Source organism: Drosophila miranda, chromosome 2 (genome assembly GCF_003369915.1).
Source record: "Drosophila miranda strain MSH22 chromosome 2, D.miranda_PacBio2.1, whole genome shotgun sequence".
NCBI lineage: Eukaryota > Metazoa > Arthropoda > Insecta > Diptera > Drosophilidae > Drosophila > Drosophila miranda.
This window is the reverse complement of record NC_046675.1, coordinates 15,255,120-15,265,455: the sequence shown is the minus strand read 5'-3', so window position 1 is coordinate 15,265,455 and position 10,336 is coordinate 15,255,120. Positions and strand designations below refer to the sequence as shown.

The 10,336-nt window shown below is 46.2% G+C and overlaps 3 protein-coding genes across 5 annotated transcripts; 2 read left to right on the top strand and 1 right to left on the bottom strand.

Moving 5' to 3' along the window:
- The first annotated feature begins 58 nt into the window (after nt 1-58).
- On the top strand, nt 59-1,205 carry LOC117186930 (structural maintenance of chromosomes protein 6-like). Its single transcript, XM_033388290.1, has 3 exons — nt 59-562; nt 637-856; nt 919-1,205. The coding sequence occupies exons 1-3, from the start codon at nt 326-328 to the stop codon at nt 1,185-1,187; spliced, it is 726 nt and encodes a 241-aa protein (XP_033244181.1). The 5' UTR covers nt 59-325; the 3' UTR covers nt 1,188-1,205.
- Nucleotides 1,206-2,879: 1,674 nt separating this feature from the next.
- Nucleotides 2,880-7,079, top strand: LOC117186929 (CCR4-NOT transcription complex subunit 6-like). Of its 3 annotated transcripts, XM_033388287.1 has the most exons (5): nt 2,880-3,273; nt 3,335-4,053; nt 4,384-4,696; nt 4,758-5,041; nt 6,933-7,079. In XM_033388287.1, exons 2-5 carry the CDS (start codon nt 3,927-3,929, stop codon nt 6,965-6,967), a joined length of 759 nt encoding a protein of 252 aa, XP_033244178.1. In that variant the 5' UTR covers nt 2,880-3,273; nt 3,335-3,926; the 3' UTR covers nt 6,968-7,079. The 3 variants fall into 3 exon arrangements, with proteins under 3 accessions (XP_033244178.1, XP_033244177.1, XP_033244180.1); XM_033388289.1 differs by lacking the exons at nt 2,880-3,273; nt 6,933-7,079 and having other exon boundaries at nt 3,677-3,682; nt 3,985-4,053; nt 4,758-6,058; XM_033388286.1 differs by lacking the exons at nt 2,880-3,273; nt 6,933-7,079 and having other exon boundaries at nt 3,674-4,053; nt 4,758-6,086.
- On the bottom strand, nt 7,073-10,189 carry LOC108153937 (NFX1-type zinc finger-containing protein 1). Its single transcript, XM_033388282.1, has 5 exons — nt 9,971-10,189; nt 8,908-9,902; nt 8,685-8,849; nt 7,463-8,626; nt 7,073-7,405 (listed from the first exon to the last, which is right to left on the bottom strand). Exons 1-5 carry the CDS (start codon nt 10,101-10,103, stop codon nt 7,094-7,096), a joined length of 2,769 nt encoding a protein of 922 aa, XP_033244173.1. The 5' UTR covers nt 10,104-10,189; the 3' UTR covers nt 7,073-7,093.
- Between the last annotated feature and the right edge of the window lie 147 nt (nt 10,190-10,336).

Sequence of the window (10,336 nt, the reverse complement as noted above, 5' to 3'; positions counted from 1 at the left end):
GTGTTACTTTAATATTCCACCGGGAATAGTGAGAAGGTAATCATTTTAGCGCAGTTCAGGTTAAATGGAGGGGGCTTAAGTGGATTAAATGTTTTCAAGCATCTTGTGTTGCGGAATTTTAGCAATTTCGTTTATCGTCGTAATTCTACGGAATTCTGCATAAGCATTTCTTTCCTACGCCGAACCCCCGTTTCTAGATTGCAAACATTCAAGTAGGAGCAGATCTTCAATAAGTTAGAGTCTCCTAGTCTGGTGTTTACTTTCAGTTCGCGCGCGCTTTTTGTTTTTAGGGATACATACATATGTAGATTATATATCCGAAAACATGGAGTACAAACGTAAAATGCGTAGAAAATTGTCGTCGGAATCGGATGAAGACACTTCTTCCTCGGAGCCGACGAATAAAAAGAGCAAGAATGCCACAGTCCCAGAAGACTACATGGACATTGTTGAGCAGGACCCAAACAGTCTTCTGGTACCAGGCAACAACAATACAGGTAGCAGCCGAGAGTCGCCAGGCTCACGCAGATCCCAGGGATCATCTTCATCGTTAACTCTTTTGGTGAGTTTAGTTCAGATTTAGCTGGTTAAGTGATTAGATAGTGTGTGATCTACCTGTGCTTCATCGCATTTCAGTACGAACCAGACGTTCCAAGTGAATTTAATCGCTGCGGCAAAGTCATATCCATACATCTGGAGAATTTCATGTGTCATGAGAGTTTCACCGTCGAGTTTGGTCCCAACACCAATTTCCTGGTGGGCAAAAACGGGAGCGGCAAGAGTGCCACGATCACAGCCCTGACCGTGGGTATGGGGGGCAACGCACGCGCCACTAGCCGTGCGGCCAGCATAACGAGTACGTCTCTACAGCCTCTATCAGCCTTCCCAGCTGATTCATCCATCAATTGTTGTTTTCAGAGCTAATCAAAAACGGCGAAACATCAGCCAAAATCGAAATAACCTTGTGTAATGTGGGATTGAGCCCATTCGATGCGGAACATATGGGACCGCATATCACGGTGGTGCGGCACATACGCCAATCATCCTCGTCGTATGAGCTAAAGGATGCACGCGGTAAAATCGTCTCGAAAAAATTAGATGATGTTAAGCGCTTGCTGCGGCGCTTTCGAATTCATGTCGATAATCCCATTTTCGTGCTAAACCAGTTAAACGAGGTTTGTAGCTGAATACTTTGCAGACTGGAGCCAAAATCAAATTACACACTGCTGATGAAGGCAACGCAGCTGGATTCTTGTGTTAATGCTCTCAACGAATGCCTTGTCCAACGTCAAAGCCTACATAGAGCCTTGGAGCATCTTGAATTGGTAATCGAAATCGAATCTTACAGGTATATTTAGTTTCCTTTAATTCCAATACGTTTCCCACTTCCACAGAGAAAGCAAGTATCGGAACAACTGGTCGTGGCGGAGGAGGAAAAGTTAGCCACACTCAGGGATAAGGAAGCGGTCAAGGCAAGTAGTCGGTGCCGACTAGATGGGGATCTTTTAGTAACAATTGCTATGAACTTGCAGGTCAAGTTACAAGAGGCCAACACCAAGCTGGCTTGGCTGTCGGTGGGGCAACAAGAGGAGGAGCTAGCCAGCTGTGAGCAGTCGATTAAACTGATTGAAGCCAAGAAATCCAAGCTGGAGGCAGCCACATCCCAGAAGGACTCCACACAAGCCACACTCACGCAACAGTTGAGGTTTGTTGAGGCCACAAATACAAATCCCTAGCAGTCTTCATGTGCCATGTTTTGTTCTCAGCACCTTCGAGGAAAAAACGAGGGGGAACGTTGTGAGTTGCTGCGGAGACCGCAACTCTACAGTTATACCCGATACTAAGTTAGTATGGCTCTCCTCCGGCAGACGCCGCTAATATTAAACGACACGACAAGGAGTGCGTGCGAGAGAGACAGAAAATCAGTCTGAGCATGACGTCGGGGGCTGCGTAGCCAGTGCAAATTGATTTGTTCCTTTTGGCTATAAAAATGATCTGATCCAGATTCAGCAATCTGATAGATATGGTCATTATCTATGATTCTGCGTTTTTAGTTTTCTCGAATGTGCAATATTGTGGATGCAACAGATTTTCGTCCTTTGTGGGGGCGGAAAAGGGTGGGGCGAAATTCTGAGATATACGTTTTATAGTGAGATCTAACAGAAGTGCGGATACCAAATTTGGTTACTCTAGCCTTAATAGTCTCTGAGATTTGTGGATGCCCCAGATTTTCGTCCTTTGCGGGGGCGGAAGGGGGTGTGGCGAAATTTGGACACGAAACGGTCAAGGTCCGATATCACAGGAGTGTGGATACCAAATTTGGTTGCTCTGGCTCTTATAGGTTCTGAGATCCTTGAACTCATATTTTGCAATTGGCAAAGCCGACCATGAAACCTGTGTGTTAGAGAGAGACAGAGCGAGCAAGAATGAAATTGTTTTCTTAATTCTGGCTATAATAATTATACGATCTGGTTGAGATTTTACACTCTAGAACATATAGTCATCCTCTACGATTCTGCGTTTTTGGTTTTATCGTATCTTTAAAAATGTGGATGCCACAGATTTTCGTCCTTTGTGGGGGCGGAAGTGGGCGGGGCGAAGTTTTGAAATATTTTTGTAGCAGTGACATATCACAGAAGTCTGGATCCAAAACATCGTTGCTCTAGATCTTATAGTCTTTGAGCACTAGGCGCTGAAGGGGACGGACGGACGGACGGACGGACAGACGGACAGACAGACAGACAGACAGGGCTCAATCGACTCGGCTATTGATGCTGATCAAGAATATATATACTTTATGGGGTCGGAAACGATTCCTTCTGGACGTTACACACATCCACTTTTACCACAAATCTAATATACCCCAATACTCATTTTGAGTATCGGGTATAAAAAAGCGTACCCAAGATGTCTACCAATCGCACGAGACAAAGATGCGTGAAGCCATGCGCATATTGCAGGAATATCTTTTAAAAGCCAGCAATATCAGGTCACAAATGAAGAATGCCGAAAAACGCCTTAGTGAGGAGAAGCACGAATACGATGCTTGTGAAAAACACATCAGCAACTACCACGCCGACTATGCGAGGATTAAACAGAAACGAGAGGAGCATGCTGCCAGAGCGGTGGAGCTAAAGAAGCTGGTCGCCGATAGAGAGGACCTCGTTAAACAGTTCCGAGAGGAGCAACTGGAGACAAAAGAACGGCTGAGCTCTGTGCGCGAACAGGTGGATGCCCGAGGATTCGAGAGAAACAAAATGCACCAATCCACGCGTGAGTTTCGACATTATTTTTCAGCTTAAGCAAATTCTAATTTTCTTTTTTTTTTGTGCAGAAAAAATTAAATCGGAAATTGAGACGCTTGGTCGCAACAAAAACAACAATTTGTCCATATACGGGGAGCAGGCAATTAATGTAGTTTGTGCCTTGCGCTCCAAGTATAGCGGCCCGAACCAGTACCGAATGCCGCGTGGTCCTCTTGGCCAATATATAACAGCATCTAATCCTAAGTATAGGGATCTGGTCGAGAACCAGCTGTCATCTTGCCTACGTTCCTACATCGTAAGCTCCGACAAGGAGCGTCAATCGTTGAGATCCTTGCTCCAGAGGTTCTATGGAAACAATATGCCCATAAGTGTTTGGTGAGGGGGGGGGGGGAGGTTGGGAAAGAATGAAGATCAAGGTATATAAATATAAGGTGAGGCATTCCTAGACTGCACAAGGGGACTAGGCAACTCTCGAGAGCGGGAATGAGTCACCTGTGTGAATGTTTCACCTCCTGGAAATGGACCCTGGTAGAAGTGTGTCATCCGGGGAGGGCAGGTCTGCGTGCGAGTGTGTGTATGCAAATGTGTGGTGTTGGGTGCATGTTATTCATGCATATGCATATGTGTGTACATATGTTCGGGTGTTAGCTTCGTAATCGAATGACTCTTTGCATTTCACTCACCAAATATCAATACCTTCGTCTCTGTCCCTTTGCAGTTACCGTGAATCCACCACCCCAGAGGCCGTGGCTGCCCCTGGCCAAGCCGAACAAATCGCGTCCAGCCTGTAAGTCATAGTGCTAAGCCTTTCCAGCAATTATCCAGACCATCAATGGTATATCTACTCGTTCATGTGTGACCTATGTACATACATATATGTATGTATGAGTGCCTGGATCTTCCAGTTGGCGGTTGTTGGGGAGCAGAAACCTTTGGTAACCATGTATCCAATGTATCGAAAAATGTGTCAGCGTTTATTTATTCCTGGTATACCTTCAACAAGTAGTCCGTTGCTTCGATGTGGAATCTTTACTAAGGATGCATTTAACATTACCTTTAGCCGATTCGATGATATATACATATATTAATCGATATTTTTCCCTCCCACTTTTGGCAGGCATTTTACCGGTTATGTGCTACAATGTGCTCTGCGATAAATATGCGACACGGCAAATGTACGGCTACTGTCCATCGTGGGCCCTGTGCTGGGATTATCGAAAAAAGTCAATCATCGACGAGATCCGTCACTATTCGGCGGATATTATAAGCCTGCAGGAGATAGAGACGGAGCAGTTCTATCACTTCTTTTTGCCAGAGCTCAAGAACGATGGCTACGAGGGCATATTCTCGCCCAAGTCGCGTGCCAAGACAATGTCCGAGGTAGAGCGGAAGTATGTCGATGGGTGTGCAATATTCTTCAGGGCCTCAAAGTGAGTATTGGCTGAAGAAAATGGAATGATTGGAAGAGGCTAAAGTATGATTCGCTTGTAGATTCACCTTGATCAAGGAGCACTTGATCGAATTTAACCAGCTGGCGATGGCCAATGCAGAGGGATCGGATAACATGCTGAACCGTGTGATGCCCAAGGACAACATTGGTCTGGCCGCTCTGCTCAAGGTGAAGGAGAATGCTTGGGAGCCGATGTCCGAGGTGACACAGATCTCACAGCCGCTGCTCGTCTGCACGGCGCACATCCACTGGGATCCGGAATTTTGTGATGTCAAGCTCATCCAGACGATGATGCTCAGCAATGAGCTCAAGACGATAATTGACGAGGCCTCGCACAGCTTCAGACCGGGACACAAGAACGACTCGAACAGTGTTCAGCTACTGCTCTGCGGCGACTTCAATTCGCTACCCGACTCCGGGGTGGTTGAGTATCTGGGCAAGGGACGGGTCTCCATGGACCATCTGGACTTTAAGGACATGGGCTACAAGTCGTGCCTGCAGCGCCTGCTTTCGAACGACACCAACGAGTTCACGCATTCCTTCAAACTGGCCTCCGCCTACAGCGAAGATATCATGCCGCACACTAACTACACGTTCGATTTCAAAGGCATCATCGACTACATATTCTATACGAAGACGGGAATGGTGCCTCTGGGTCTGCTTGGGCCCGTCTCAAATGATTGTCTGCGCGAGAACAAGGTGGTGGGATGTCCCCATCCGCACATACCCTCCAATCATTTTCCGCTACTCGTTGAACTGGAGTTGATGCACACGGCCAGCCAGGCGCCTCCCAACGGGTTGATCAACAGACGGTAGCAATAGAATAGACGCGGCAGACCCACCATGATGACAACGACAACTACACGGACAGCAGCCACAGTCGGAGGAGGAGCAAGTGGGAGCAGTGGTAGTGGTGGTGGTGTCGCCGGCGTCGTCAACAGCAACAGTGCGGTAAATAATATCCACGGCAGCAGTTACAGGGGACGCAGCAACAGTGGCAGTGGCAGCGGCAGCCACAGTCACAGCCACAGTCACAGCCATCGCATAGTGGCACAAAGAAAGGTACCTCCTGTAACAGCAGCCGCACCAACTGACAAGCAGCCACCACCGCCATGAAGAGAGACAGCCAATCCACGATCACCTGCCGCACCCACAATTGACGTGGCGCTCTGTCCGCAACAAGATTCAGTTTTAGTTATGTACGTTAAAAAGATTAGATAACCCCATACCCATCCAAGCCCCGATCATCCGATCACAAAAACCCGATAAGTTATAAGTTGACGACGTTGTAGAGGCCTCGCTCCTTTGTGCGCTGGTTCGCAAAGCGCGTTACCAATGTAATCCAAAAAAAAAAAAAAAAAAAAAAAAAATCAAAGTATGATCGTAGCTCCTAATTGGAGGTATTTAACTTACTTGCGGATCCTCTTCTGACAACCGCGCCCCGCCCCCGCCCTCGCCTTTCTTTTTTGGTTTTATCACATTCACACAACACACACACACACACACACAAACATAAACACATTTTCCCCATCGAATAAATTACATTTAAAGTTATGATCGATCTGTGTACATTGTTTAGTTCTTGTAACACCCGAAAAACCGAGCATAAATGTAAGCCAAATGTTTCATTTAACAGTCGTAGATCGTAAGAGAAATAGAAAGAGCTAAACACAAACAAAAATAGCAAAAACAAACCTAAACTATAAGTAAAAGGTAAAAAAAAACAAAACATAAAATATTGTAAAAAATTAAACAAGAAGGAAAATAAGCAGAATTAATTAATGGACCGTTTTTTTACAAAAGGTTTTAACCAAACAGAAGAATAATCAAAATGGGAAAAATGGACAAAGTAAACCCTACTATATAGAGATACAAGATATGCAAGATTATGTGTATAGATATACTTATTGGGCCATCCCACAACCAAGAAACCCCAATTCCTCAATGTGTATTGAATGTAGAAACAAAACAGCGATCCCGAGCATACCTCTACTTTTTGTGTGTGTTTGCTTAAACGTCCACATATTGTAGACCTGAAGAGAGCTGGTAGCTACTTTTAAGTAGATATATGTACATACAATACTATATCGTTAATCCATAAGTGTCGTGTGTGGTATGGGATAAATGTCTACCTATAGAATCAATCAATCAACCAAGCCCCATCTCCATAAGTACCACTACCTACCATAAACAATGTAAAATTCAAGCATTCAACAACAATTCAATATCAAAGTTTCAACAAATAATATAACTATATGTAAATCTGATTGATACGAGGCGCACATGGGCAGGCCATCTTCATTCAGAGAAACCCCGCCCCCTCATGCGTACATACATACGAATAAAACCAAGAATCAAATGTATAACGAACTTTGTTTTATTTTGTAGAGCGATCTACGATAGGAAATGCATCGCCTATGGCATTGGTTTCCTCCAAACGTTCGGCTATCGCGGACCACAGCTCCGAGTTGCCCTGCTGCAATGTCTCCATGTTCCCGATCATGTACAGTGCCCAGCGTGCTCGGGAAAGAGCTACACAAGCACGATTCGGCTTAGCCAGAAACCCTATATGGCCGGTCGGATTGCTGCGCACCAGCGATAGCAGCACAATGTTCGCCTCCAGACCCTGGAAACTATCCACGCTCGACACTTGCACCCTGTTTGGGCCTATTTTATATTTCATCGGGAGCTTCAAAATAATGGGAAAGGATTAGAAAAAAGTTAAGGGCGAGGTCTCTTTACGAACCGTTTTCTTGATGCGTTCCACTTGGGCATTGTAGGGTGAGAGTATCACGATATCACTGGCCTCGTATTTGGCATTTTCCAGAAGGAATTCCGTCAGCTTAGCCAGCTCCTTGGCCTCGTGCAGATTCTCAAAGGACATATCCAGCTGCGATTTCTCCGGTTGATTGTGCTGCAAAAAGAACAAGTTCTTGTCCATGAGGCGGATATCCTCGTATGCCATCACAGAGTCCGCGCACAGTAGCTCCTCATAGATACTGGGCACCAGAAGGCTTGAAATGCACGGACGCATTCGGTACTGGACATTGAGCAGAGAGTAGGGCAGGCCCTTAGCGATGAGGCGCTCAAAGAGAGAGACTTGCGGTAGCTGGCTGCAGCCAGTGAAGGGCTGAAGTTGCTTGTGATCTCCCACGAGGATAACATGCTCCGTATGGGGCGTGAGGCAGGCTAATATGTGTGCCTCCTGAATCTCGGCTGCCTCCTCGAACACAAAACATTTGGATTTCAGCAGACGAAATAGAAAGTTCAAGCGAGCCGCGCACGTGGTGGTCATGGCCAGCAGATCTTTGTCCCGGGCCAAATAATACTGAAAGATGATGCGTACGGTGTCCAGTTTCTCGGACACCTGCTGCAGCTGCTCCTGTCCGATCAGAGTCTCCTGATAGCTCTTCTCGCTGCCATCAAAGTTGGCATACAGCGTTTGAAGGCGCTGGAACTGTTCCTTGTATTCAGTGTTGACCAGCCACCACACGCGCTTCAGTAGGGGCGGCACCAGATCCGGATCAAGCAATTGATTGGCATTGAATTTGGCTATTTCTGGATCGCGCGTCTGGCAACCGAAGCGCAGTATTTCCTTTGTGTATTTGGATGCCTTTACCAGAAACTTGTCCAACGAATCGTTCGTGTAGGTCAGTACAATGATGGGTCCAGTGCACAACACTTTGGCGTTTTGTATAAGACTGTTCACCAGCTCCACAGAAACGTGCGTTTTGCCTGTGCCAGGCGGGCCTTGTATAATGCAAAACTCGTTGGTGTAGGCCGATTTAAATGCACCCATCTGCCTGTCATTTAAAGGCAAATCCTGCGGTGGCAGTGCCGGCCTAAACGGTTTTCGATTATACGTGAGCTGAACATTAGGTTTAATGTAAGCTGGCGGCCGTATATCAATCTGCAAGTACATATATATCTTTAAGTTGAGAATATTCTTTCGTATATTTGCCACTTGCCTGTCCATCCACAATGTAGCGACGCATTGGAATCTCTGTGCTGCAAGTGCTCAAGTAATTATGCACCCGAACATAAGGCTCAAAGAACACGGGCGTCTGAAACATGATCAGCGGTCGCTCGTAGATATTGCCAATATTATGTTGTCTTACAATTTCCACACTCAGCTGGGGATTACACATATGATTAGATCTAATATGGGAACAACATTCTGTTATCACTTACAAGGCCATCTTTCAGCTTGTCCGGCTTTGTGTAGCCAACGGTGCACAGAATGAGGTTCTCAAAGTCCAAGCTAGTGGTCAGGCACAGCAAAGCACCCGTTTTGAAGTTCTCCATCAATTTTGTATTAATCTTTATCTTCTTTGAGTCGGCGACAGGACATAAATTAAGGAAAAGCAGGCTGTGTCGTTGCGCCTCCACAAATTCCGGATTCAAACTAAGTTGTGTACTTCGCCAGAGTAGACCCTGCTCCTCCAGACCATCGAGATTGCATCCTGCTCGTAGAAACTGAACGAATTCCTCTAAAGGAACGAAGAAATCCTGCTGCAGTATGTGACGCTGTGTTCTTAGATAGTCCGCCACTTTACTCAACGCAGATGGTGCAGGTGAATTGGTTGGTTCCACGTTACCCAGCAGCAGCCTGTCTACCGTTGGATAGATTTCGCCCTTAACGTTAACCAAGGCTGGCAGTGTGTCTGTAAACACCTGTAGCTCTTGACTCAAGTCGGTGGCTAGCAGCTGGGGCAGCTTGCTCTCTGAGATCAGCTTCTTGCAGATTCCCACCAATTCGTAGCCCTGTTGTCCAAGAACTCCGATCTTTTTTGCTCGTACCATCAGCCATATCATGTTCTTCAAAATCTGCTCAGATTCTGCATCGCATTTGCTGTGCGAAGCGTTTGCAGAGAGCGCCAGGGCAAAACGGCGGAACGAATTGAAGATGACCGTCTGCTTGGAGAAGGCGGACAAGAACTGGTCATCGAATCCGCCCAGCTCCAGCTGGCAGATCGATTTGAGAGCTTCCAAAAGTATGGACAGACGCTTCACGCTGTCATTGCCGGCAAGTTGAGCCCCAAACAAATCGCGGTCGTCCGACATGAAATAGAGAAACATATCCAGGGGCAACATTTTCAGAGCCTTGGATAGTTCAATTGTTGCAAAACGACCCGGCGCCTTGGTAAAGGTCAAGTCCAGGTCAAGATGTTTCAAACCGTCTGCCACTGAAAGAGGCCGCCACAAATAGCAAATCGTTCAACTAAGGGACTTTCCCCTCAAGGGGTTCGCTTACCTACGGCGTCGCGGCAAAATATTTGCTCCTCCTCCTCTTTCTGCTCATCCTGGTGCTTCACCTGATGCTGGAAGCTCTGCTCAATCTCATCGTCATCCTTTGTAAACCAGTCATCATCTTCGGACCCGGACATATTTTCATTAATTTCGTGGAATTTCGGAGGCGGTAGAAGAACAATAGACGGCACTATCGATACGTCGATGTATTCCAATGTGCACATATCGGAACCATTAACACTCTATGTACATAATGAGCATTTGATCTAGTTTGAGTGCAGTAGTAGAGAAACGATTCATACTCTGATATGCTATATGATGATGCTGGCCAGCGTCGATAGTTTTCGATTGTGGAAACCACCATTAAAAA

What these genes read in the sequence shown, in the direction of transcription:
- LOC117186930 (XM_033388290.1), top strand. Translation starts at nt 326, where the DNA reads ATGGAGTACAAACGTAAAATGCGTAGAAAATTGTCGTCGGAATCGGAT. An exon ending in CTTCATCGTTAACTCTTTTG is followed by an intron (nt 563 to 636) that starts GTGAGTTTAGTT and finishes ATCGCATTTCAG; the next exon opens with TACGAACCAGACGTTCCAAG. An exon ending in CCGTGCGGCCAGCATAACGA is followed by an intron (nt 857 to 918) that starts GTACGTCTCTAC and finishes TGTTGTTTTCAG; the next exon opens with AGCTAATCAAAAACGGCGAA.
- LOC117186929 (XM_033388286.1), top strand. Translation starts at nt 3,927, where the DNA reads ATGACTCTTTGCATTTCACTCACCAAATATCAATACCTTCGTCTCTGT. An exon ending in GAACAAATCGCGTCCAGCCT is followed by an intron (nt 4,054 to 4,383) that starts GTAAGTCATAGT and finishes CACTTTTGGCAG; the next exon opens with GCATTTTACCGGTTATGTGC. An exon ending in ATATTCTTCAGGGCCTCAAA is followed by an intron (nt 4,697 to 4,757) that starts GTGAGTATTGGC and finishes ATTCGCTTGTAG; the next exon opens with ATTCACCTTGATCAAGGAGC.
- LOC108153937 (XM_033388282.1), bottom strand. Translation starts at nt 10,103, where the DNA reads ATGTCCGGGTCCGAAGATGATGACTGGTTTACAAAGGATGACGATGAG. An exon ending in GCTACATTGTGGATGGACAG is followed by an intron (nt 8,627 to 8,684) that starts GCAAGTGGCAAA and finishes ATGTACTTGCAG; the next exon opens with ATTGATATACGGCCGCCAGC. An exon ending in TGGAACGCATCAAGAAAACG is followed by an intron (nt 7,406 to 7,462) that starts GTTCGTAAAGAG and finishes ATTATTTTGAAG; the next exon opens with CTCCCGATGAAATATAAAAT.